General features: G+C 46.2%; 1 protein-coding gene across 1 annotated transcript; it reads left to right on the top strand.

Annotated features, from left to right (window-relative positions):
• The first annotated feature begins 8144 nt into the window (after positions 1 to 8144).
• On the top strand, positions 8145 to 27331 carry LOC119951703 (integral membrane protein 2A-like). Its single transcript, XM_038774972.1, has 6 exons — positions 8145 to 8394; positions 15082 to 15216; positions 18193 to 18390; positions 19147 to 19257; positions 25959 to 26109; positions 26235 to 27331. The coding sequence occupies exons 1-6, from the start codon at positions 8323 to 8325 to the stop codon at positions 26330 to 26332; spliced, it is 765 nt and encodes a 254-aa protein (XP_038630900.1). The 5' UTR covers positions 8145 to 8322; the 3' UTR covers positions 26333 to 27331.
• The last annotated feature ends 350 nt before the right edge of the window (positions 27332 to 27681 follow it).

Genomic DNA, 27681 nt, shown 5'->3' with positions numbered 1-27681 from the left:
CACACTCCTGCCAGTGTGGGTTGGTGGTGGAGGGTACAAGTATTTACAGCGGTGAATGGACACTCGTCCTGGAAGATGTTCAGCTTCTTGAGTGTTGTTGAAGCTGCTCTCATCCAGGCAAGTGGAGAATATTCTATTCCACTCCTTATTTGAGCCTTCTGGACAGGTTTTGATGAGTCATGAGGTGTGATACCTCACGCAGAATTACTAGTCTCTGTTATGCTCTTGTTGCCACAGTATTTATATGGGCTGTCTATTTAAGTTTCTGGTCAGTAGTATTCCCCCAGCATTTGGTGGCTGGGTAGCTCTGAATAGGGTGCTTATTTCGGGGTCTTGTGTCAGGCATGTGGACGATGTGGCCTGCCCAGCAGAGCTGATCGAGCGTGGTCAATGTTTACATGCTGGGGCTGTTGGCCTGAGGGAGAACACTGACATTGGTGCCCGTACCCTGCCAATGGATCTGCAGGATCTTGCAAAGGCTATGCTGGTGGGACTTCTCCAGGGATTTGAGGTGCCTGCTCTACATAATCCACATTTCTGAGCCATATAGAAAGGTGGGTATCATTGTTGCTCTGTAGACCATTACCTTGGTGCCGGATCTAAGGTGCTGGTCTTCAAACACTCTCTTCCTCAGGTGATCAAAGGCTGCACTGGCACACTGACAGTTGTATTGAAACTAGTTGTCGATGTCTGTACAGTTGCCAAGATAGAAAAAGTAGTCCACTTTGTCCAAGGCCTCGTCATGGATTTTGATAAGTGATTTGGTGGGTGTGGGGGTGGGGGTGCTGTATGGTGGGGCAGGTTGGTAGAGGACCTTTGTCTTATGGATGTTTAGTGCAAGCGCTTATACACTCTTATCCATCTTGCTGAAGGTATTGACAATGGCTGGGAGCCTGGCCTCTGTGCGTGTGTAGACGTGAGCATCGTCTGTGTACTTTAGTTCAAGGACAGCGAGTGGGATGACCTTGGATCAGGCCTGTAGGTGGCAGAGATTGAACGGTTCCTGCTTGTTCTGTAGTTTACCTCCACTCCACAGCGGGGAACTTGCTGAGGGTGGTGTGGAACATTGCAGCAAGAAAGATCGAGGAAGCATCGGTGCGATCTCATCGCCTTGCATGACCCATGTCCGAACATGACCACAAAGGAAACGCTTCAAGGGCACGGTTAAAGCCTCCTTGAAATAGTGCAACATTCCCACCTGGGAATCCCTGGTCCAAGACTGTGGGAAGTGGAGAAAATGTACTGAGGAAGGAATTGAACACCCTGAGCTTCATTGCCGAGGGCAAGCTGAAGCCAAGTGTTGAAAGTGAAAGGAGCATGTGGCAACCTGGCACCCCACTCACCCACTCCTCCAACCATCATCTTCCCCACCTGTGACAGAGACAGTAGGTTGTGCATTGGTCTCCCTCCTCAGTCACCTTTTTAAAAATTCATTTTCATAAGATATGGGTCTCACTGGCTAGGCCAGCATTTGTTGCCCATCACTAATAGTCCCTTGAGAAGATGGTGGTGAGCTGCCTTCTCGGACCTCTGCAGGCCATGTGGTGTAGGTACACCCATGGTGCTGTTAGGGAGGGAGCCCCAGGATTTTGACCCAGAGACTGTGAAGGAACAGCGATATATTTCCAAGTCAGAATGGTGAATGGCTTGGGAGGGGATCATCCAGGTGGTGGTGTTCCCAGCTATCTTGTCCTTCTAGATAGTAGTGGTCTCATTTTAGTGTGGAAGCAAGTCATCCTCGATTCCAAGGGACTGTCTAAGGAGAAAAAGAGGAAGAAGATGGTTGGAGATTCAGTGATGGTAATGCCACTGAATATGACAAGATATCCTCAATATTGGGAAGCTGTAATATGGTATCAATAGCCATTGCACTTCAAGAGTAAATTATTGTATTCAACATCTTGGAGTTATTTTGAAATATTTGCTACCGCAGCGTGCTTACAGGTTTATTATAAGGGGATTGGTCAGTACTGTTTTTAGGATATGTCAACTCTATGCGCCAAAGTAGATCAGCTGCTCTCATAGCAAGTGGTTCACTTTCAAATACAGTTCCTTATGGTAACTACTGGGTACTCACTTTAGAAGCACCCAGCAGTAATGTTATAAAGGTGCTGTCTTAGCGATGGTGCAGTTTTGTAGTCATAAGCTCATCATGGGGGCAAACAAGACACTGAAGATTCATCTGTTACCAGAGAGAATGAAATCAGTTACGAGGACACAGAATTTGTGATGGGAACAAAAGACAATGACTGGGACTTCTGTCCCTTCCCACCAGCAGGATCTTCCGGTCCCGCTGAAGGTGAACCCCTGAACCCCCACCACCGTGGCATGGCCGGTGAGCAACGCAAATGGCCATTGACTTCACCCAATGGCCAATGGTGTTCCTTCTCTGTTGGAAAATTCTGGCCAATGGCTGCTGTCTTCCCAATATTTAATTGGAGGATATTTTTGCCTACCCAGCTTCGGATGGGAGACAGGTAGTGTGACAATTTGGAGACAGTGGTGGGGTTCAGAGAGGTGTGTGGTGAAGTAGCATAGGGCATCATCATCAGTGGCAACTGACATTTTCAAATGGTGTTGCCAAGGGGAAGCATGTAGATGAGTAATAGGAGGGGACTGAGGATCGGTTCTTCTAAGGAATTCCTTTGGGAATGAGGACGTCTTGCTTCCTTTCTGAATTGATGGGTTCTGAGATGGCTGAGAAATCCATGCACAGGGCAGGTGGTTCTTGAAGGGTCAGGTGGACACATTTTTTGACATTTGTGCACTCACTCCGATGCCTCGACCTTATCTAATTGTTTTTCCAATGAAGTTTCTCGATGTGTTTGGTGCCTTCCCAAATTAATCTTCTTCATTTTGGTTGGTCACAAACCAGGGACTGCCATGAGTCCTGCAGGGATGTTTGACCTCTTCAGGGATGCTTTGAGGACATCCCTAAAGTATTTCCATTGTCCTCACCTGACTGAGTTGCTTCAAGATCCTTTGTGGATATAGAGGTATGAGAATGGGAATTTTAAGGAGCATGGCGGTATCCAGCAACAACTTTGTGCCGTGCTTGGAGTCCATTCTTTGGAAGTGGTGTTCAATTCTATTTACAATCCTGTGGACCCAATCACAATGCAGGGTCTGATGGTCCACTGACAGTGTCCACTCAACATCTGAGTGATGCAGTGGAAGTTCACACTACTGCCATCACAATTCTGGATATCAGTATCCAAGGGGTCCCAAGGGACCACATAATCTATTGGCAAACAAATCTACTCCTTGAAGACCCTCTGCAGATCTGTCTCTCTGCTAAAATTCCTTCTTCCCCTCTTTCTCTCGCCACAGGCCTTTTGTGACATTGCTCAATATCCCACTTATGCTCAATGGCAAGAGAAAGCCTTACTAGGTCACCCATGTCTGAGAGCAACTGGTTTGTGTAGAAGCCTTGTAGACAGAACTACTTTAGCTTCTGTTACACCACTTCCTGTCAACATTTGCAACTTGAAGCGACCACGGAAAGGTTCCAAACACATGTAGAATTTTCAGTTGTGTGAGGTTAAGTGAGGGTGTCGTCTGAAGCATGGAGTCCCACTAGCACTGTTAGTGTTAATTTGGCATTGCATACTGATTAACATTGTGATCTACTTGCTTTACATACTTCCAGCCAATATTAGTTGCTACCACCCTCATCAAAATGGCATCTGGTACAATTTATGGCAAAAATGTGTGTGTATGCAGTGAACACTATGTTGGTCCCCAAATTGCATTGTAGTGCTCAATAAAGGAGCCCAGTCCAATCTTGCACCCAAGGGGTTTGAACTAAAATATTATCTATGGTTATGAACTTGGCTTAAGCGTTATTCATTACAACTGGAACAATGTTTAATTCGCCAAAATGATTTCACAACTAACTTTGAACAAATACATGAAACTGCGGGAGTGTAATTTCAGAGATTCTGCTGCTGCCCATTTCAACTTAATAATAATCTTTATTATTGTCACAAGTAGGCTTACATTAACACTACAATAAAGTCACTGTGAAAATCCCCTTTGGTGGAAGTGCTGTAGAAATCTGTTTATGGTTCCATTACCTCTAGATTTGACTATTTCAATGCTCTCCTGGTCAGCCTCCCAGCTTGAACCTTTCCTAAACTTAAAACTCATCAAAAACCCCACTGATCATATTCTAAAGTGTACAATTCAGTTCACCCATCACCTATGTCCTCACTTATCTTTGCCAGCTCCCAGCCCGGCAACAACTCAACGTTAAAATTTTCATCTTTATTTTTAATAGATCCAAGGTCTCGCGCACCACTCACCCAACTTCCACCCCATCTGTGCAACCTCCTTTAGCCTCTGCTAAAAATTCGGCATTCCTCCAATTCTGGCCTCTTGTGAATTTCAAAATCCCTTTGCTTCAACCTTGATGGTTGAGCCATCAGTTGTCAAGGCCCTAAAGTTCTGAAATACTCTTCCTGAACCTTCCCACCTCTCTCTTCTCCTATAAATCCCTCCTTCAACTATCCATTTGGTCAAGCGTTGTCCTTATCACAATAGCTCCTTATGTGGTTTGAAGTCAACTTTTGACTGATTCTGCTCATGTGAAGTACTTTGAGACATTTTATGACAATAAAGCCAAAATAATTAATTTTGTTTTTGTTTATATTATTTGTCTGCTGATGAGCGAGCAGGAAAACCCCAAGAGGAATGTACCCAACTTTATTCATACAGTAACCAGTTGCTCATCTACTCATTAAGCTGAAGTATCTGTAGATAGTCAAGCAGAGTGGATTCTTCACAAGATAAGATGAAATAGTCTGGTTAAATTCTGTCGATAAAATAGATTACAAGAAAGAAAAGTCATGTGATAAAATATGTATATTTTATACATCAACTCTAATGTGCCAGCTCAGACTTCGACCAGGGAAATAGTAGGACCAAGATCTTAAACCGTGGAGCGTGAACAGCCAATGGTCACGGTACACATTAGTACAAGCAACATGGGTTTAAAAAAAGGATGAGGTCCTGAAAGCAGAATATAGGGAGTTAGGAATAAAGTTGAGAAGTTGGACCTCAAGGCTAGTGATCTCAGGATTACTCCCAGTGCCACATTCTCGTCAGAGTAGAAACAGCACGATATATCAGATGAATACATGGCTAGAGATAGCTGAAGAGGGGGAGGATTTCAGATTCCTGGGGCATTGGGAATGGTTCGGAGGGGTTAGTGGGACCTGTACAAACTGGGTGGGTTATACCTGGCGGGGTTTAAACTAATTTGGCAGGGGGATGGGAACCCATGTAAGGATTCAGAGCAGGGGGAAATCAAGAACAAGAGAAAAACACAGCAAGGAGAATAGGAAAAGTGATCGGCAGAGAAACCAAGGTCCAGTATCAGATGATGACACTTTAAACAATAGTAGGGACCGGCCAAGAAACTTTAAAAGGACTAGCCTTAAGACTTTGTACCTGAATGCTCGGAGCATTCAAAATAAAATGGATGAATTAGTTGCACAGATGGATGTAAAGGGGTATGATATAGTTAGGATTATGGAGACAAGGCTCCAAGGTGACCAAGGATGGAAGCTAAACATTGAGGGCTATTCAGATTTTAGGAAAGACAGACAGAAAGGAAAAGGTGGTGGAGTTACATTGTTGATTAAATAAACGATTTATACAATATTGATGAAAGATATTAGCACAGACGATGTGGAATCTGTATAGGTTGAGTTAAGAAACAACACAGGTTAAAAACATTTGTTGGGGTGGTATACAGACCACCAAACTGCAGTGGTTGTTGGGAATAGCATTAGACAGGAAATCAGAGATGTACGCGTTAAAGGAACATTGTGATTATGGGTGATTTTAATCTGTGTATAGATTTGGTGAGTCAAATTAGTCACAGTACAATAGAGGAGGAATTTCTGGAGTGTATATGGGATGGTTTTCTGGACCAATATGTTGAGGAACCAACGAGGGAACAGGCCATCTTGGACTGGGTACTGTGCAATGAGAAAGGATTAGTTGGCTACCTAGTTGTGAGAGAACCCTTGGGCATGAGTGACCATAATATGACAGAATTATTTATCATGGTGGATAGTGAGGTAGTTGATTCTAAGACTACGGTCCTGAATCTTAATACAGGTAACTATGATGGTATGAGGCACGAGTTGGCAATGATGGACTGGGAAACATTACTGAAAGGAAGGACAGGAGACAGGCAATGGCAGGCATTCAAAGAAAGAATAGGTGAACTCTCTCTTACACACACATACTTTAGTAGCGAAAATAGGCAGGCTGATTATTATTTGAATGGGTGTAAATTGAGAGAGATGGATAGACGCGAGACCTTGGGGTCCTCGTGCATCAGTCGCTAAACGCAAGCACGTAGGTACGGCAGGCAGAAAAGAAGGCAAATGGTATGTTGGCCAACATAGCGAGAGAATTCGACTATATGAATATGGATGTTTTACTATAGTTGAATCGGGCATTGGTGAGGTCACACCTGGAGTACTGTGTAGTTTTTGTGTCCTTATCTGAGGAATGATGTTCTTATTATGGGGGGAGAGCAGCGAAGGTTTACCAGGCTGATTCCTGGGATAGCGGGACTGTCATATGAAGAGAGACTAAGTCGGTTAGGATTATATTCATTGGAATTCAGAAGAGTGAGGGGCAATCTCACAGAAACGTATAAATTTCTAACAGGATTAAACCGGATAGATTCAGAAAGAATGTTCCTGATGGTGGGGGAGCCCAGAACTAGGGATCATAGTTTGAAGATAAGGACTGAGGAGAAATTTCTTCACCCAGAGTGGTGAATCTGTGGAATCCACTGCCACAAAACGTAGATGTAAAACCTTGTGTAATTTCAAGAAGGAATTAGATATAGCTCTTGGGGCTAAAGGGATATGGGGGGGGGGGTGGAAGGCAGGATCAGGGTATTGAACTTGAAGATCAACCATGATCATCATGAATGGCAGAGCAGGCTAGAAGGGCCAAATGGCCTCCTCCTGCTTCCATTTTCTGAAACATCTTATTGATCCAATGTGTTCAATAACTTGAGGCTCATATTCCAAATGACTTTACACCGAAAACCTCTCGCTTCAGCTAATTTTTCTTTTCAAAATGCTGATGAATTGCTAGACTGTCAATTTCATAACCTGATAGTTGCTCTGCAGACAATAAGCAGTGTCTGAACGTCTGCTTACAGTGAAGCATGAGCAATATTTTCTCCCTAAAGTCTTTCAGAGGTCTATTAACATGATGTTACGGTTGCCTGGAAGAAAAAAAGTATGAAAGCTTGTAATCACCACAGCAGACAACCTCCCATTAATGTTCGCATTGCTGCACAAGATAATGCTCACTGCTGGGATTTAATTTCATACTGTTGACAGGCAACGAGCTTAAGAATGAACAAATGTCAAGTGTTCAGCAGAAGAAAATTTGTCTTGACTGTTACCATGGGGCAAGTCATAACAAAAATATATCCAGAATAAAGCAGATCAACATCAGCTGTGTTCATTTTTCGTTTAAAATAAGCCAGATTTTGACACCGTAGTGAGATATGATAAACGGTTTTGTGATCCCAGACATCACATTCTCATAAATTGCAGGGACAGAACACTCAGCGCCAGGGGCATGTTTCAGTGGGATTTATAATTAAAAAGGGTGGGACGTCTTTCTCAAGGTATGAGGGTGTGTTTATTATTTTTACAGCGAGGCCACATGAAAACATATGACGTGTTTGCTACCTCACCCCCCAGCAACATCTGCGAATAAGCGACTCCAGCGGTGACCGCAACAGCGCCATCCACAAACCGACTCGGCCATTTTAAAAGAGGGGGAGGGGGCAACCGTGACCTTTCACATTGTCTGATCTGGATGTTGGTCAGTTTAGAGAGCGCGGCTCGGGAAGGAGGCAGGGAGTCTGCGCGGCGGCGGCGCCTTGTTGAGGAGGCAGGGAGTCTGCGCGGCGGCAGCTTGGGGAGGAGGTAGGGAGTCTGCGCGGCGGCGGCTTGAGGAGGAGGCAGGGAGTCTGCGCGGCGCCGGCTCGGGGAGGAGGCAGGGAGTCTGCGCGGCGCCGGCTCGGGGAGGAGGCAGGGAGTCTGCGCAACGGCGGCTCGGGGAGGAGGCAGGGAGTCTGCGCGGCGGCTACTCGGGGAGGAGGCAGGGAGTCTGCGCGGAGGCTCGAGTGCATGAGCCATAGAGTTTGCGCAAAGAAGCAGGAACTGGAGCAGCCGTTAGAGATACTGCGTCACAGCGGCCCAGATTCAGGTTAACCCCCCACACACAGACACACACAAACCCGGGACACAGTCAGCATCACCCCCACAGGACAGGATGGTCAAGATCGGATTCAATTCGCCCGCAGCCCCGAAGGACGGGAAAGGGGCACTCCTGGTCGCCGAGCCGGTAAGTAGGAGCTGGAGAGAAGGCGACGGGCAACCTCCGAAAGGTCGGCGCTGGGTGTACTCTACCCAATAAATAGTCGATCCTGTATGGGTAGGGTACTTGGGTCTGTGTATGTGAGAGAGCCCTGGGTCTGTCTGTGTGTGTGTGTGTGTGTGTGAGAGCCCTGGGTCTGTGTGTGTGTGAGAGAGAGAGCCCTGGGTCTGTCTGTGTGTGTGAGAGAGAGCCCTGGGTCTGTGTGTGAGAGAGAGCCCTGGGTCTGGGTGTGGTGTGTGTGTGAGAGAAAGCCCTGGGTCTGTGGGTGTGTGAGAGAGAGCCCTGGGTGTGTGTGAGAGAGGTCTGTGTGTGTGTGAGAGTGCCCTGGGTCTGTGTGTGTGAGAGAGTGTGCCCTGGGTCTGTGTGTGTGAGAGAGAGCCCTGGGTCTGTGAGAGAGCCCTGGGTCTGTGTGTGAGAGAGAAAGCCCTGGGTCTGTGTGTGTGTGTGAGAAAGCCCTGGGTCTGTGTGTGTGTGTGAGAAAGCCCTGGGTCTGCGTGTATGTGTGTGTGAGAAAGCCCTGGGTCTGCGTGTATGTGTGTGTGAGAAAGCCCTGGGTCTGTGTGTGTGTGTGTGGAGAGAGAAAAAGCCCTGGGTGTGTGTGTGTGTGTGTGTGTGTGTGGAGAGAGAAAAAGCCCTGGGTCTGTGTGTGGTGTGAGAGAGAAAGCCCTGGGTCTGTGTGTGTGTGTGTGTGTGTGAGAGAGAGCCCTGGGTCTGTGTGTGTGTGAGAGAAAGCCCTGGGTCTGTGTGTGTGTGTGTGTGTGAGAGAGAAAGCCCTGGGTCTGTGTGTGTGTGAGAGAAAGCCCTGGGTTGTGTGTGTGAGAGAAAGCCCTGGGTCTGTGTGTGGTGAGGAAAGCCCTGGGTCTGTGTGTGTGTGAGAAAAGCCCTGGGTCTGTGTGTGTGTGAGAGAAAGCCCTGGGTCTGTGTGTGTGTGAGAGAAAGCCCTGGGTCTGTGTGTGTGTGAGAGAAAGCCCTGGGTGTGTGTGTGTGTGTGAGAAAGCCCTGGGTCTGTGTGTGTGTGAGAAAGCCCTGGGTCTGTGTGTGTGTGTGTGTGTGTGAGAAAGCCCTGGGTCTGTGTGTGTGTGTGAGAGAAAGCCCTGGGTCTGTGTGTGTGTGAGAGAAAGCCCTGGGTCTGTGTGAGAAAGCCCTGGGTCTGTGTGTGTGTGAGAGAAAGCCCTGGGTCTGTGTGTGTGTGAGAGAAAGCCCTGGGTCTGTGTGAGAAAGCCCTGGGTCTGTGTGTGTGTGAGAAAGCCCTGGGTCTGTGTGAGAAAGCCCTGGGTCTGTGTGTGTGTGTGTGTGTGTGTGAGAGAGCCCTGGGTCTGTGTGAGAAAGCCCTGGGTGTGTGTCTGTGTGAGAGAGCCCTGGGTCTGTGTGTGTGTGAGAGCCCTGGGTCTGTGTGAGAAAGCCCTGGGTGTGTGTCTGTGTGAGAGAGCTCTGGGTCTGTGAGAGAGCCCTGGGTCTGTGTTTGTGTGAGAGAAAGCCCTGGGTCTGTGTGTGTGTGTGAGAGTCCCTGGGTCTGTGTGAGAAAGCCCTGGGTCTGTGTGTGTGTGTGAGAGAGAGAGCCCTGGGTCTGTGAGAGAGCCCTGGGTCTGTGTGTGTGTGTGTGTGTGTGCGTGTGAGAAAGCCCTGGGTCTGTGTGTGCGTGTGAGAAAGCCCTGGGTCTGTGTGTGCGTGTGAGAAAGCCCTGGGTCTGTGTGTGCGTGTGAGAAAGCCCTGGGTCTGTGTGTGCGGTGAGAAAGCCCTGGGTCTGTGTGTGCGTGTGAGAAAGCCCTGGGTCTGGTGTGGTGTGAGGAAAGCCCTGGCGTTGTGTGTGCGTGTGAGAAAGCCCTGGGTCTGTGTGTGCGTGTTGAGAACCCCTGGGTCTGTGTGTGCGTGTGAGAAAGCCCTGGGTCCTGTGATGTGCGTGTGAGAAAGCCCTGGGTCTGTGTGTGCGTGTGAGAAAGCCCTGGGTCTGTGTGTGCGTGTGAGAAAGCCCTGGGTCTGTGTGTGCGTGTGAGAAAGCCCTGGGTCTGTGTGTGCGTGTGAGAAAGCCCTGGGTCTGTGTGTGCGTGTGAGAGAGAGCCCTGGGTCTGTGTGTGCGTGTGAGAGAGAGCCCTGGGTCTGTGTGTGTGAGAAAGCCCTGGGTCTGTGTGTGAGAAAGCCCTGGGTCTGTGTGTGTGTGTGAGAAAGCCCTGGGTCTGTGTGTGTGTGTGTGTGTGTGAAAGCCCTGGGTCTGTCTGTGTGTGTGTGTGTGAGAGAAAGCCCTGGGTGTGTGTGTGTGAGAGAGAGCCCTGGGTCTGTGTGAGAAAGCCCTGGGTGTGTGTGTGAGAGGTCTGGGTGTGTGTGTGAGAGGTCTGGGTGTGTGTGTGAGAGGCCTGGGTGTGTGTGTGAGTCTGGGTGTGTGTGTGAGTCTGGGTGTGTGTGAGAGTCTGGGTGTGTGTGTGAGTCTGGGTGTGTGTGTGAGTCTGGGTGTGTGTGTGAGAGTCTGGGTGTGTGTGTGAGTCTGGGTGTGTGTGTGAGTCTGGGTGTGTGTGTGAGTCTGGGTGTGTGTGTGAGAGGTCTGGGTGTGTGTGTGAGAGGTCTGGGTGTGTGTGAGAGGTCTGGGTGTGTGTGTGAGAGGTCTGGGTGTGTGTGTGAGAGGTCTGGGTGTGTGTGTGAGAGGTCTGGGTGTGTGTGTGAGAGGTCTGGGTGTGTGTGTGAGAGGTCTGGGTGGTGTGTGAGAGGTCTGTGTGTGTGTGAGAGGTCTGGGTGTGTGTGAGAGGTCTGGGTGTGTGTGTGAGAGGTCTGGGTGTGTGTGTGAGAGGTCTGGGTGTGTGTGTGAGAGGTCTGGGTGTGTGTGTGAGAGGTCTGGGTGTGTGTGTGAGAGGTCTGGGTGTGTGTGTGAGAGGTCTGGGGGTGTGTGAGAGGTCTGGGTGTGTGTGTGAGAGGTCTGGGTGTGTGTGTGAGAGGTCTGGGTGTGTGTGTGAGAGGTCTGGGTGTGTGTGTGAGAGGTCTGGGTGTGTGTGAGTGTGAGAGAGCCCTGGGTTGTGTGTGTGTGTGGTGTGTGAGGGAGCCCTGGGTCTGTGTGTGTGTGTGTGTGTGAGGGAGCCCTGGGTCTGTGTGTGTGTGTGTGTGTGTGAGGAGCCCTGGGTCTGTGTGTGTGTGTGAGGGAGCCCTGGGTCTGTGTGTGTGTGAGGGAGCCCTGGGTCTGTGTGTGTGTGTGTGTGTGTGTGAGGGAGCCCTGGGTCTGTGTGAGAGAGCCCTGGGTCTGTGTCTGGGTGTGTGTGTGTGTGAGAGAGAGTCTGGGTCGTGTGTGTGAGAGAGCCCTGGGTTGTGTGTGTGTGAGAGCCCTGGGTCTGTGTGTGTGAAAGAGAGAGTTCTGGGTCTGTGTGTGTGAGAGAGAGAGTGTTCTGGGTCTGTGTGTGTGTGAGAGAGAGTGTTCTGGGTCTGTGTGTGTGTGTGAGAGAGAGTGTTCTGGGTCTGTGTGTGTGTGAGAGAGAGTGTTCTGGGTCTGTGTGTGTGTGAGAGAGAGAGCCCTGGGTCTGTGTGTGTGTGTGTGAGAGAGAGCCCTGGGTCTGTGTGTGTGTGTGAGAGAGAGCCCTGGGGTTGTGGTGTGTGATGAGAGAGCCCTGGGTGTGTGTGAGAGAGAGAGAGCCCTGTGTGTGTGTGTGAGAGAGAGAGAGCCCTGGGGGTGTGTGTGTGTGTGTGTGTGTGTGTGAGAGAGAGAGAGAGCCCTGGGTCTGTGTGTGTGTGTGAGAGAGAGCCCTGGGTCTGTGTGTGAGAGAGAGAGCCCTGGGTCTGTCTGTGTGTGTGTGAGAGAGCCCTGGGTTGTGTGTGAGAGAGAGCCCTGGGTCTGTGTGTGTGTGTGAGAGAGAGAGCCTGGGTCTGTGTGTGTGTGTGTGTGTGAGAGAGAGCCCTGGGTCTGTGTGTGTGTGAGAGAGAGCCCTGGGTCTGTGTGTGTGTGTGTGTGTGAGAGAGAGCCCTGGGTCTGTGTGTGTGAGAGAGAGCCCTGGGTCTGTGTGTGTGTGTGAGAGAGAGCCCTGGGTCTGTGTGTGTGTGTGTGTGAGAGAGAGCCCTGGGTCTGTGTGTGTGTGTGAGAGAGAGAGCCCTGGGTGTGTATGTGTGTGTGTGAGAGAGAGAGAGCCCTGGGTGTGTGTGTGTGAGTGAGCCCTGGGTGTGTGTGAGAGAGAGCCCTGGGTCTGTGTGTGAGAGAGAGCCCTGGGTCTGTGTGTGAGAGAGAGCCCTGGGTCTGTGTGTGTGAGAGAGAGAGAGAGAGCCCTGGGTCTGTGTGTGTGTGTGTGTGTGTGAGAGAGAGAGCCCTGGGTGTGTGTGTGTGTGTGAGAGAGAGCCCTGGGTGTGTGTGTGTGTGAGAGAGAGAGAGCCCTGGGTCTGTGTGTGTGTGTGTGTGTGAGAGAGAGAGAGAGCCCTGGGTCTGTGTGTGTGTGAGAGAGAGAGCCCTGGGTGTGTGTGTGTGTGTGTGTGTGAGAGAGAGCCCTGGGTGTGTGTGTGTGAGAGAGCGAGAGCCCTGGGTGTGTGTGTGTGAGAGAGAGCCCTGGTGTGTGTGTGTGTGAGAGAGAGCCCTGGGTGTGTGTGAGAGAGAGCCCTGGGTCTGTGTGTGAGAGAGAGCCCTGGGTCTGTGTGTGTATGTGTGTGTGAGAGAGAGCCCTTGGTGTGTGTGTGTGTGAGAGAGAGAGCCCTGGGTGTGTGTGTGTGAGAGAGAGAGCCCTGGGTGTGTGTGAGAGAGAGAGCCCTGGGTGTGTGTGTGAGAGAGAGAGCCCTGGGTGTGTGTGTGAGAGAGAGAGAGAGAGCCCTGGGGGTGTGTGTGTGTGTGTGTGTGTGTGTATATGAGAGAGAGAGCCCTGGGTGTGTGTGTGTGTGTGTGTGTGGTGAGAGAGAGAGAGCCCTCTGGTGTGTGTGTGGTGTGTGTGTGAGAGAGAGCCCTGGGTGTGTGTGTGTGTGAGAGAGAGAGAGCCCTGGGTGTGTGTGTGAGGGAGCGATCCCTGGGTCAGTGTGAGAATGAGGGAGAGATAGCCCTGGATCAGTGTGAGAGTGAGAGAGAGAGATCCCTGGATCAGTGTGAGAATGAGGGAGAGATAGCCCTGGATCAGTGTGAGAATGAGGGAGAGATAGCCCTGGATCAGTGTGAGAATGAGGGAGAGATAGCCCTGGGTCAGTGTGAGAATGAGGGAGAGAGAGCCCTGGGTCAGTGTGAGAGTGAGGGAGAGAGAGCCCTGGGTCAGTGCGAGAGAGAGCCATGGGTGTTTTTGTGTGTGTGTGTGAGAGACAGAGCTCTGGGTCTGTGTGTGACTGTGTCTGAGAGAGAGCCCTGGGTCTGTGTGTGAGAGCGTGTCAGAGAGAGCCATGGGTCTGTGTGTGAGAGAGTGTCTGAGAGAGCCCTGGTTCTGTGTGAGAGAGAGAGCCCTGGGTCTGTGTGTGTGTGTGTGAGAGAGAGCCATGGGTCTGTGTGTGTGAGAGGGAGCCCTGGGTCTGTGTGTGAGAGAGTGTCTGAGAGAGAGAGCCCTGGGTCTGTGTGTGTGTCTGGGGGGGGGGGGGTGGGGGGGTGTGTGTGTGCGTCTGGGGGTGTGTGTGTGGTGTGGTGGGGGGGTGTGTGTGGTGGGTGGGGGGGTGTGGTGGTGGGGGGGGGTGTGTGTGTGTGTGTGTGTCTGGGGTGTGTGGTGTGTGTGGTGGGGGGTGTGTGTGTGTGTGTGTGGTGGTGGGGGTGTGTGTGTGTGGGTGTGTGTGGTGGTGGGGGTGTGTGTGGTGGTGGGGGGTGTGTGTGTGGTGGGGGGGTGTGTGTGGTGGGGGGGGGTGTGTGTGTGGTGGGGGTTGGGTGTGTGTGGTGGGGGTTGGGTGTGTGTGGTGGGGGTTGGGTGTGTGTGGTGGGGGTTGGGTGGGTGTGGTGGGGGTTGGGTGTGTGTGGTGGGGTTGGGTGTGTGGTGGGGGGGGGGGTGTGGGGGGGTGTGTGGGTGTGTGTGGTGGGGGGTGTGGTTGTGGTGGTGGGGGGGTGTGTGTGTGGTGTGTGGTGGAGGGTGTGTGTGGTGGAGGGTGTGTGTGTGTGGGGGGGGGTGTGTGTGGGGGGGTGTGTGGGGGGGGTGGTGTGTGTGGGGGGGGGGTGTGTGGGTGTGGGGGGGGGTGGGTGGGGGGGGTGTGTGTGTGTGTGGTGGGGGTGTGTGGTTGGTGGTGGGGTGGTGTGTGTGTGGTGGGGGGGGTGTGTGTGGGGGTGGTGGTGGTGGGGGGGGGGGGTGTGTGGTGGGGGGGGTGTGGTGGGGGGGGTGTGGTGTGGGGGGGTGGTGTGTGTGGGGTGGGGGGGGTGTGTGTGGGTGGGGGGGGTGTGTGTGTGGTGGGGGGTGTGTGTGTGGGGGGGGGTGTGTGGTGGGGGGGGGGTGTGGGTGGGGGGGTGTGTGGTGGGTGTGTGTGTGTGTGTTGGGGGGTGTGTGTGGTTGGGGTGGGTGTGGTGGGGGTGTGTGTGTGTGTGTGATGGGGGTGTGTGTGTGTGGGTGTGGTGGGGGGTGTGTGTTGTGGGTGTGGTGGGGGTGTGTGTGATTGGGGGGGGGGGGGGGTGTGTGTGTGTGGTGGGTGTGTGTGTACCAAGTGGAATCGTCATTTGTTCTGTGAAAATTTCATTCTGAATCCTGATATCTATTTAAAATACTTTTGGAGATAAAGTGCTGCGTTTTGTTAAATGCATTTATTAAACAGGATCCAGAAACTGCTGTAGTGGATGGAGGAGAGAACTCCACAGGAAGATGTTTATTTACGCTTCTTGGACTGGCTTTCATACTATCCGGATTAATAATTGGAGGAGCCTGTCTGTATCGATTCATTGTGCCAAAGGTAATTTTCTCTATTTATTTGTTATACAGTTACACATAGTGTAAAATAAATTAAACATTTTGATTTTGGAGCTTCTACAAATGCTTAGCAATAATATAGGATTTTTAACATCGGAATAAGAAAGAGTTTTGCAATTTTTTTCTCCATTTTCTGATATGTACTGGTGGTTAGCATAAATGCTTCACAGCTCCAGGGTCCCAGGTTCGATTCCCGGCTGGGTCACTGTCTGTGTGGAGTCTGCACGTCCTCCCCCTGTGTGCGTGGGTTTCCTCCGGGTGCTCCGGTTTCCTCCCACAGTCCAAAGATGTGCGGGTTAGGTGGATTGGCCATGCTAAATTGCCCGTAGTGTCCTAAAAAGTAAGGTTAAGGGGGGGTTGTTGGGTTACGGGTATAGGGTGGATACGTGGGTTTGAGTAGGGTGATCATTGCTCGGCACAACATCGAGGGCTGAAGGGTCTGTTCTGTGCTGTACTGTTCTATGTTCTATGTTTTGTGGAAAGACGATCTTACTGAAAGACTACCTGCTCATGTAAAAAACATCCACCTAATGCTAATGTCTAGCAGGTGTTTAGTTTTGTTGGCTATTACCCATTTGACCTGTGACTTGTGAAGTTTAGTAAATCCCAGCCTCCATTAATGAGTTTTTCCCATATAGGTGATGCCACTAATACATTTTATCATGAGGACACCAGGACACCACATTGCCAATGGACTTTTTGAAAGGGTGTTAAGTCTCACTAACTAAAGTCCAAGTCTTAACTCTCAACCTGAGGGGTTGGAATGAAGATCTGATTTATTTTTTAGTGCAAATTCATTAAACAAATATTTAACCAATGCTTAATCCATGGGTGCTTTTTGCTTTTCACTTTTCCCATTACAATAAGCGCAATTTTGAAACGGGAATTAAATTGAAGAATTGAAATTACCGTATATACTCGCGTATCATGCGATCTCGCGTAACATGCGACCCCTAAATTTTCGTCCCCAAAACATGATTTTATGCTATATCTCATGTATCATGCGAGTCACTTTTTTGGAAATTAATGCCCAAACTAAAACTTCCAAATGGTATCATTGTCTGTGGATTCTGCAGAGTGGATTCTGTTGTGAAAGCTGTTCGCGAATCGAACAGCTTTCCAGCTGGCTTTACTAGCGTCGTTCTGCCACTTGACGTTTCCATTCATAAAAACGGCAAGTAAAACACCCGCGAATTCTGTATCGGAAAAAGACGGCCATGTATTGAATAAGCTACCCATATGATCAGGAATACTACTCTTCAGATTTTGATCACAGCATTCTGATGGGAGGATGTTCAGCCACTTGGCGGTTCCATTCATGTTTTTATGAATGGAAACGTCAAGTGGCTGAACATCTTCCCATCAGAAAAAACAGCAAGTAAAACACCCCGCGAATTTTGTATCTCGCGTATCATGCGACCCCCCCAAATTTAGGTTACAATTTAGGTCTTCAAAAGTCGCATGATACGTGAGTATATACAGTATTTAGAATGGGCTTTGCGAGACATGTGCTAAAATTACTTGCCAATAATTAGCTTGACCAATGGCTGAGCTATTGTTTTTACTTTCTTTAAGGAATGCAATGTAATATGCAATTATTTTGTGCTGCACTCTTATCCAGCAGATCAAGTAGATGCTTGTCCTCTTAATGGCATACAACTTGTTACATGCAAGACCTTTACTGAGCATCAGTAGACATTTTTGATGTGATGCAAACAGTGCTTAATACATTTGAGCAATGTTGTTAATGCAAGAGCTGCGTTAACTAACCTCTATCTTTTTCTTTCCACTTCTCGAGGAAGGTATTTTGCTGCATTACAATTCTTTGGAAGTTATTCATATGAATTTGCCGAAAAGATGGCATGGTTAAGTCGGCCTCTGATCTGTCAAAACTAGGTCAAACATTTACATAGAACATAGAACAGTACAGCACAGAACAGGCCCTTCGGCCCTCGATGTTGTGCCGAGCAATGATCACCCTACTCAAACCCACGTATCCACCCTATACCCGTAACCCAACAACCCCCCCCTTAACCTTACTTTTTTTTAGGACACTACGGGCAATTTAGCATGGCCAATCCACCTAACCCGCACATCTTTGGACTGTGGGAGGAAACCGGAGCACCCGGAGGAAACCCACGCACACAGGGGGAGGACGTGCAGACTCCACACAGACAGTGACCCAGCCAGGAATCGAACCTGGGACCCTGGAGCTGTGAAGCATTTACGCTAACCACTTTGTGGCCATTTAAGTGGCCTGAATGCTGTTTTAAGAATAAATGCAAGTGAATATGTAAATGTTTGAAACTCTGAATTTGAAACTCTTAATTTGAATTTATTAAGCCTTTAGTCAGCAAATAAATTCACTAAAATGATCTGCAGTATGTAGGTGCTTCTTAGTTGCAAAGGGTCTATAATATTTTCAACTCCTTTGAATACTGCATGCCTTTACTTTCGGGGGGGGGGGGGGGGGGGAGAAAGTCCAGCATTTTACCCCAGAATAGTACCAAATTTAGCTCTTTCAATTTAAATGTATATGTTTCTGAACTGGAATAACATAACTTTTTGTGGCAGCTTTTGTGTCTTGCTAGATGGTGGCTTGCACCATGGTAGTCATCTGTGTTGAATGTCATCTGGTGTTGCTCAGGTACCCCTTTCTGGAATGGCTGCCTCTGTCACGTTTGTTTCAGAGGAGATGACCATGGGCTGAGAAGGTACACAATTCTCTACCCACTGTTTCCTCTGAATTCTTTTTCGGCCAGATGAACTTTTCATCTCTGCTTTGCCTCTTCCCATGCCCTTGCAAATCTCTAGAAGCTGCGGTTGTCAACAAATGTGTCCCACTTGTCAGTATCTGCTATCTTCATATCACGCTTCTAATTGTCCTCGAGTCTTGAAATAAAATTGTACTGATTTTCCTTTTATGGATGTCAAAATAATTTTTTTGCTTTTCTATTAGAACAAAGTGTTCCATGGTCGAATGCAATACTCGGATTCGAATGTCCTGCCAGATGCTCTGGAAACAGAGGCTCCTTATTTCCTTGCTAGAGAAGATGTGCAGTTCTTAGGAAATGATGGGAATGTAGCACTGATTGATGTCCCAGTTCCAGAATTTGACGATGCTGATCCAGCAGTCATCATTCATGATTTTGAGTTGGTAAGTTAAATTGCCATTATATATCTTCGAAGTGAGCAAGGTTCTCTACCAAAAGGGGTAATGTAAAAATCCTGATTGTGTAGAAATGAATTTTCAGATCTGACAACGAATAGCAGTGCACTTGCTCTACACGTTATTTGTAAATTACCGTCTGTGTTTGGGACCACACATGTTTTGCTTGCTGTTTTGTTTTGATTTTGTTACCTTAAATTTCTCAAACTAAAAGATGGCAAAGGACTTGTAATTTAGTGGCGAATCCATGTAAAATATTTTCTAATCTGTTCCTAATCTGTAGTTTTCCTAATCTACAGTTTTAAGAATTAAATTTATTTAAGCTTCCTTTGCTCATAATCTAAATGTGGTGGCAAAACTGCTTTTTCTCCATACCAACATATAGAATTGAAATTGTTCATACGGTGGTGATTTGCGGCACTGTCAGTGGTTAGCACTGTTGCCTCACAGCGCCAGGGACCAGGGTTCAATTCCAGCCTCAGGTGACTGTGGTTCTCCCCATGCCTGCATGGGTTTCCGAATGGCAGGTTTGGTATATACCCATATGTTGTGTTCAAACCAATTTTATTTGGCATGCATGATTTATACCTAAACTGCCTAGCAATGGTCATAAAAAAATAATTATGCATGCTGCTGAATGGGATTGTCTGCTGAAAATTACATTAAAGTAACTTGAGATTCGTTTTGATTCTGGGGGAATTTTGACAAGTTCTCTGTTTCTAAATGTACGGTTTCTACTTCTAGATCTTGACTGCTTATCTTGATCTGAAATTGGATAACTGCTATGTGATTGCATTGAACACTTCTGTTGTCTTACCTCCACGCAACTTACTGGAATTGTTCATGAGACTTGCGGTAGGTATCAGTAAATGCTCCTTCAGTATCATCTGATTAAAACTATATTTGCTCACTTTAGCCCGATCAATGCAGGATTCTTCACTTCTTTTGCCATTAGTGTCTTTCCATCAGATTTTCAGCTTTAACTTTCAAGTAATAAATGTTCAGGTACTAAATGTTTATGGGCTGCCTTCAGGTGGAATGATAGACTGCCACTGAAGTTGGAGTTGAGAATTAAAAAACTTGAGGGGAAAAAATCTCTTGCATGTTAAAGAAAATCTTGAATCCACACGGATATGTTGTGAAAGTGAAACTTGATTTGAATGAGTATGGTGACTAGGTTAGGCTGGCAATTGTGACTTGTAGCAGCCAAAGTTCATTTTTATATCACCTTGCAAAGAATAAAATGTCTCGAGCAAGAAAGTAATGACAGCAATAAACCTACATGTCAGTCATTTTACGATACATTGTCAATTAGAGAGGATTTACTGGCTTAAATATTGTAGATGAGTCTGTTAGACTGGTATTTCAACGATGTTTCTGCAAAAGAAGCGAAGAGAGCATTTATAAAAGCAACACCTATAAATTACCCAATGTCAAAACACCAAAAGGCTGACTGACACTATGGGACAATTACTGCATTGTGAAACAAGTTGTTTTTATTGCTGTATTCAACAGTTGTTGGAGTTCCATTTTATTTGTTGCTAATGCAGAATTTCTCCCAAGTAATTTTGCATCTATGAATGTCAATCATTTTATTGGAATTTGTGTGTATGTGGCTAATTAATGATTAACTCATTAAAATGGTAGTTGTTCTTTCGACTTTTGAAATATGTTTTTAATTAAATTGGCTTGGAAATCAGAACTAAAGTCAGTACATAAAAGTCTTTTACTGGAATGTGGTTTCATGGGTAGTGGTAATTTTGAATATTTCACAGTTGCACTCATTTGCATGCAAGCTCATGTCTCACCCAAGTATGTGAACATTGAAATGAAAATGAAATGAAAATCGCTTATTGTCATGAGTAGGCTTCAATGAAGTTACTGTGAAAAGCCCCTAGTCGCCACATTCCGGCGCCTGTCCGGGGAGGCTGATACGGGAATCGAACCGTGCTGCTGGCCTGCTTGGTCTGCTTTAAAAGCCAGCGATTTAGCCTGGTGAGCTAAACCAGCCCCATTGACCATACCATTGACAATGATATTGCTGAATTTGGTGCCATGCATTCTATCACTTGAAAGGTCAGTTAAGAGAGGGAATACTTTCGCAGCTGAGATTAGTCAACTCGTGTGAACCAGGAGGGGTTACGTCTGGCATTCCTGGTCTACATATCTTAGCAATTTGCTAAAATATTGGGAAATATTTTCAGTCTTCAAGAGAACTTGGTCATTGAATCAGGTATTTGGCATTGCTGCATTTTTTTCAGCCACTATTCAGTGAATTTGCGATTATGTGGATAATTGGGGCAATACCACAAAAAAACAATTTTGAAAAATATGGTTCTTGTGGTTAAAGAAAAAGGGTATTCCATCAGAGCAATCAAATGAACATTGCTTCAATCTTTTGAGTTCAGAAATAGAGATGTCTTACTGCAGTTAGATAGGGCCTTGATGAGTGAGACCACGCCGACAGTATTGCATGCAGTTTTGGTCTCCCTAGCTACGAAAGGATATATTTGCCTTGGAGGAAGTGCAGTGAATGTTCACTTGGCTGATACTGGTGTTGGCGAGACTGCCCTATAAGGAAAGATTGGTTCGATTGGGCCTGTATTAGTAAGTTTGCAGACTGATTAGTAAGTTTGCAGGCGACACAAAGGTTGGTGGAGTTGCGGATAGCGATGAGGACTGTCAGAGGATACAGCAGGATTTAGATCGTTTAGAGACGTGGTCGGAGAGATGGCAGGTGGAGTTTAATCTGGACAAATGTGAGGTAATGCATTTTGGAAGGTCTAATGCAGGTAGGGAATATACAGTGAATGGTAGAACCCTCGAGTCTTGCAAGTCCAAGAGATCTGGGTGTACAGATCCACAGGTCATTGAAAGGGGCAACACAGGTGGAGAAGGTAGTCAAGAAGGCATACGGCATGCTTGCCTTCATTGGCCGGGGCATTGAGTATAAGAAATGGCAAGTCATGTTGCAGCTGTATAGAACCTTAGTTAGGCCACATTTGGAGTATAGTGTTCAATTCTGATTGCCACACTACCAGAAGGATGTGGAGGCTTTAGAGAGGGCGCAGAAGAGATTTACCAGGATGTTGCCTGGTATGGAGGGCATTAGCTATGAGGAGCGGTTGAATAAAATGTTGTTGTTCTCACTGGAATGACGGAGGTCGAGGGGCGACCTGATTGAGGTGTACAAAATTATGAGGGGCATAGACAGAGTGGATAGTCAGAGGCAGGGTAGAGGTGTCAATTACTATCCCCAGGGTAGAGGAGTCAATTACTAGGGGGCATAAGTTTAAGGTGTGAGGGGCAAGATATAGAGTAGATGTACGAGGCAAGTTTTTTTACATAGGGTAATGGGTGCCTGGAACTCGCTGCCGGAGGAGGTGGTGGCAGCAGGGACGATAGTGACATTTAAGGGGCATCTTGACAAATACATGAATAGAATGGGAATAGAGAGATACGGACCCAGGAAGTGTAGAAGATTGTAGTTTAGTCGGGCGGCACGGGCTTGGAGGGCTGAAGGGCCTGTTCCTGTGCTGTACTTTTCTTCTTTGTTCACTGGAGTTTGCAAGGATTAGAGGAGATCCGATTGAAACCTATAAAATTCTAACTGGGCTGGACAGTCTAGATGCATGGATGATGTTTTCTCTGGTGTGTAATGTAGAATCAGGGGGCACTGTCTCAGGATATTGGGTAGGCAATTTAGGACTGAGATGGGGAAAAGTGACCTTCGAGTTCTCTACCACAGAAGGCTGTGGAGGCCAAGTCACCACGTGTTCAAGAAACATTTTTTTAAAAATATTTTAATGATAAAGGGTATGGGCAGAACGCAGGAATATGGCATTGGGATGGAAGATCAGGCATGATCCATATTGAATGGTGGAGCAGGTTTGAAAGTCCGAATGGCCTACTGCTCCCCCTAGTTTCTATGTTTCAATTGCAGACTGATGCATTCAAGTGCAGGCGTCAAGCTCCCAGCTGCCCAGCCTTTGGCCTTCGATTCACCGTAAATTTGTTACTGATTAGCTCAACCACATTCTCACTTCCTCTTTTGTCCTTAGTCCCCATTAAAATTTGTATGAGCCGAGTTAAGAAACCAAAGGGCAAAAATATTCGTAGAGGTGGTATACAGACCACCAAACTGCAGTGGTAATGTTGAAATAAGCATGAGACAGGAAATCAGAGATTGTGTGATAAAGGAGCATCTGCGATAAATGGGTGAGTTTAATCTGCATATAGATTGGGTGAATCAAATTAGTCAGTACAATAGAGGAGGAATTTCTGGTGTGTATACAGGATGGTTTTCTAGACCAATACATTGAGGAACCAACAAAGGAACAGGTCATTGTGGACTGGGTGTTGTGCAATGAGAGAGAATTAGTTGGCAATTCAGTTGAGAGGACCATTGGAGATCAGTGACCATAATATGATAGAATGTTTTATCAAGGTGGGTAGTGAGGCAGTTGAATCGGAGATCATGGTTCTGAATCTCAACAAAGGTAACTTAGACGGCATGTGACATGAGTTGGCTATGATAGACTGGAACACATTACTGAAAGGAGGGACATTGAATAGGCGTTCAAGGAACGAATAGGTGAACTCCAAAAGTTGTTTATTCCAATTTGGCAAAAGAGTCGAAAGGGAACAATGGCCAACCCATGGCTTACAAGGGCAATTAGAGATAGTATAAGATTGAAAGATCTTAAAAGGTTTCATTCAAGTCACTTTCTGCTCAAAATCCCAGTGGTACAAGCCTATCCTGTCCAATATTTATCCATAAGACAGCCTGTTCATTCCTATTATCAGTCCAGTAAACCCTTGAACTGCTTCTAACACATTTTCATCGTCCTTTAAATAAGAAGACCAATACTATACACAGTTCTTCAGATGTGGTCTCACCAGTGTCCTTTGTAACTGAAGCATAACCTACTTTTGCAATCTCCTCACTATAAACTATAAAATTCTATTAGCTTTCCTAATTACTTGCTGTACCTGCATACTAGACTATTGTGATTAATGCATAAGGACAGAACCCCTTGGACCTCCTGAGCTCTCTAATCTCACCACACAGAGAACATGCTTTTTTTATTCTTGCCAAAATTAAATTTCATATTTTCTCACAGTATATTCCATTTGCCAGACCATTGCAATTCACTTAATCAGTGACCCTTTGCAGCCTACTTGTGTCCACTTCGCAACTTGCTTTCCTAGCTATCTTTGTGATATCAGCAAATATAGCAACCATACCATCAGCCCCTTCATTCAATTTGCTCAGTACCTTCTCCAGCACTGAACCCTGTGACACCACTTGTTACATCCTGTCAACCAGAAAATTACCTTTTATGCCTACTCTGTTTCTAATCATCTGTCCATGTTACCTTTTACGCAATAACCATTGATGTGGCACCTTATCAAATGCCTTCTGGAAATCTAAATGAAGTACATCCACCGGTTCCCCTTTATCCAAAGCACATGCAACTCCTTCAGAGAACTCCAGTAAACACATTTTCCTTTCACAAAATGTGTTGACTCTGGCTGACTTGAATTTGATTAAGTGCCCTGCCATCATGTTTTTAACAATAACTTCTACCATTTTCCGAATGACAGATAGACATAGACTAACAGGCCTGTTGTCTTCAGTTTGACGTCCTCACTTTTTGAATACAGGAGTTACATTTGTTATTTTCGAATCTAATGGTATGTGATAGTGGAGTTGGACGCTTTAGGAATTTTCAAGCGGTTATTGGATAGGCACATGGAGCACACCAGAATGACAGGGAGTGGGATAGCTTGATCTTGGTTTCGGACAATATTTGGCGCAACATCAAGGGTCGAAGGGCCTGTTCTGTGCTGTACTGCTCTATGTTCTATGTTCTATCTCCCCTGAATTAATAATATTAATCTTTATTGTCACAAGTAGGCTTACATTAACACTGCAATGAAGTTACTGTGAAAAGCCCCTAGTTGTCACATTCCGGTGGGAGGGAGAATTTAAATGTCCAATTCACCTAACAGCACGTCTTTCGAGACTAGTGGGAGGAAACCGGAGGAAACCCACACAGACACGGGTAAAATGTGCAGACTCCACACAGACAGTGACCCAAGCTGAGAATCGAACCTGGGACACTGGGGCTGTGAAGCAACAATGCTCTCCACTGTACTGCCGTGGCACCCATTTAGGACATTTTGGAAAATTAATACCAATGCATCAACTCCACTTCTTTTAAGAGCCAAAGATGAAGTTCATCAGGATCCTGGGATTTGTCAGCCCAATAATTTGCTCAGTACCTTCTCCATCGTTATTATGTTAACTCCATGATTATTGCCTTTTATGATCAGCTCCCATTAACTCTTCCTTTTATACCATGTAATTACAATTAGGGAGAACAATCACAATTCCTACAAGTGACTTCTTGCCTTCTTCATTTCTCAACTCAAACTCAAACCACTTCCACGTCCTGGTTTCCTGAGCATGGGTCATCCCTCTCATGAGCTAATACCGTTCTTCCCCTTTTCCTAGCTAACTGTTCTTCCTATATGCCACTACCGTTCAATATTCAGGTCCCAATCTGTCATTCTGTAGCCATGTTTCTGTACTTATTTATTTCTATTTATGCAGCTCATTGGTTTTGTTTTGAATGCTATGTTCATTTCAGATACAGAGCCCTTTTATAACATGTAGGCATATCTGCTGATTTACCCATAGATTTATTCACTGTCCCTTCCTGTCAGTTTGTTTCACCTACATAGAATCCCTACAGTGCAGGAAGAGGCCATTCGGTCGATCAAGTATGCACTGACCCTCTGAAAGAGCACCCTACCTAGGCCCAATGCCTAGCCCTAACCCCGTAACCCTTGGGCACTTGGGGGCAATTTCAGTGGCCAATCCACCTAACCTGCCCATTTTTGGAGTGTGGGAGGAAACTGGAGCACCCGGAGGAAACCCATGCACACAGGGAGAATGTGCAAACTCCACACAGTCACCTGAGGTTGGAATCGAATCAGGGTCCCTGGCACTATGAGGCAACAATGCTAACCACTCTCTTACCTTGTCTGTTCACTTCTGTTCACCACATCTTCCCAAATTTAATTCCTTGCCTCCACTGTTTAGTTTGAAACCTTCTGTTCTTCCCTGGTAATTCAGCTTGCGAGAACAGTGGTCTGAGCATGGTTCAGCAATAGACCGCCCAAAGGTTCAGCCCCCAACTTTACCTGATACAGATGCTAATGCCCCAAGAACCAGAACCCATTTGTCCTGCACCAGCTCTTTGAATCATGAATTCCTTTCTCATCTTATTTGCCCTACGCCAGTTTGGATGTGGCTCATGTAATAATCCAGATATTTAGGTTGAATCTTGAACCCTGATGTTTTGAAAACTGATCTTTTAAATAATCCTCTGCTTTAAACGGTAAGTTGTACATAAATGAACCATTCACTCTACATGGGAAAATCCCTTCGATACGTAATTCAGTATTTACTTAATATAAGCTATATACACATATATCGTGGACTTTTGCTGAGATTTCATGTAACATTTTGATTTTTTTTTCCACAGACAGGTGACTACTTGCCTCAGACCTACCTTGTTCATGAAGATCTGATGGTGACTGAGCGTATTGACAATGTTGACCAACTGGGTTATTTCATCTACCGTCTCTGTTCAGGGAAAAAGACCTACAGATTGCAGCACAGAAATACACTGAAAGGTACAGTTCTACTGTTATAAAATTACTAACCAAGCTACAAATCTAGTAACCTGTACTGTAATATTAAATTTGCATTGCAGGTTTTCAAATGTTCGGTACTTAAACTTTTTTTTAACTTCCAACAGGCATCCAAAAACGCTCAACAGAAAACTGTCACAGAATCAAGCACTTTGCAAATAATTTTGTGCTTGATACCTTGATCTGTGAGCCATATGGAATTTAAGAGGGATGCTATTTTACCCAGCTGACTGTAGAAGCTTTCCACGTGCAGTACACGTAACCTATAAGTAATGTGACAATCAAAAGCCTTATTAGTTTTGCTTTTGCAGTCTGTACTCCAGTGCAACTACTGTTGCTTCATTAAAAGGCTTTCCAAATGTGGCTTCTGTTTGCACTGTTTATTCAATAGATTTATCAACATCTGTTCTTACAAATTTGCAATGTAGTTTTTATTCTTGATGTATTCAGACTGCTTTAAGGAAATTAAGTCACATACTGATGTCAGAAAAAGGAAAGTCAATGTATCTTTATGGTAAATACATTGCCTCATGTACTTCTAAGGAGTGGCATTTACCAGCATAGCAGGATTAGAACTCGTGCAGCTACTGTATTGAGGTTATCAATTTTGTAATGTAAACATTTGAAAGTGTGATCGACCTTGTTTTTTGTGATGTATCATGGAGTAGTTTGATGTTTGCACATAAATGTATAACAGTATTGCATAACAGTGGAGAATCCACTCAACAAAAAATTCAAATAATTTTAGATACTTATCAGCTGTGGTTATTTCTAATGCTTGCAATTTAATAAGTAAATTCATGTACCCTAAATGTTTTTAGGGCTCCTTTTTGATTTTATCTGATTTGACATAAGGTGGAAAAATTTGGAGCAATATTCAAATTGGATAATATTGTATCTTTAGTGACAAATTTATTGAACAAGGGACTATCTAATTTTTAAGGTTATTTGAATTACTAACCCTGTGGAGTATTCAATGTCGGTCTCCAGCATTGGTAACCTTTATTAAATGTCTTTAAAATTATTGCAGCCTGTTATTTTTCTGTTCCATGTTAACCAGAAATGTTAGTGTATCAGAATGCAGTTGTATGACTGTTCTGTGATATGTACTATAAAATGCTATCCATTTGGAATTGCACAGCATAAGCGTTACTTGTAACTTTCATGAGTGAAAAACTTGATCATTAAAGTTCTGTCCAAGATACCTTGATTTAAGCAATCATCTTATTTAGCACTAAACTGAAAAGGAAACTTCATAATTTTTTTAACTAACATTTTATTTAGGCATTCATGCTTTATAACAACAAAAGATACAAATATAAACATAATTCAGTACGTAACATCCCCCCCAACCCCCTGCATTAAATGTTTTTAAGGTAAAGATAGATAGTCTTTTGAAGAATAAAGCGGTTAAGGGTTATGGTGACCAGGCTGGAGAGTGGAGCTGAGTCCACAAAAGATCAGCCATGATCTCATTGAATGGTGGAGCAGGCTCGAGGGGCCAGATGGCCTACTCCTGCTCCTAGTTCTTATGTTCAAACCAACAACCATACC

This window comes from Scyliorhinus canicula, chromosome 17 (genome assembly GCF_902713615.1).
Source record: "Scyliorhinus canicula chromosome 17, sScyCan1.1, whole genome shotgun sequence".
Taxonomy (NCBI): Eukaryota; Metazoa; Chordata; class Chondrichthyes; order Carcharhiniformes; family Scyliorhinidae; genus Scyliorhinus; species Scyliorhinus canicula.
This window is presented reverse-complemented; position numbering and strand designations above follow the sequence as displayed.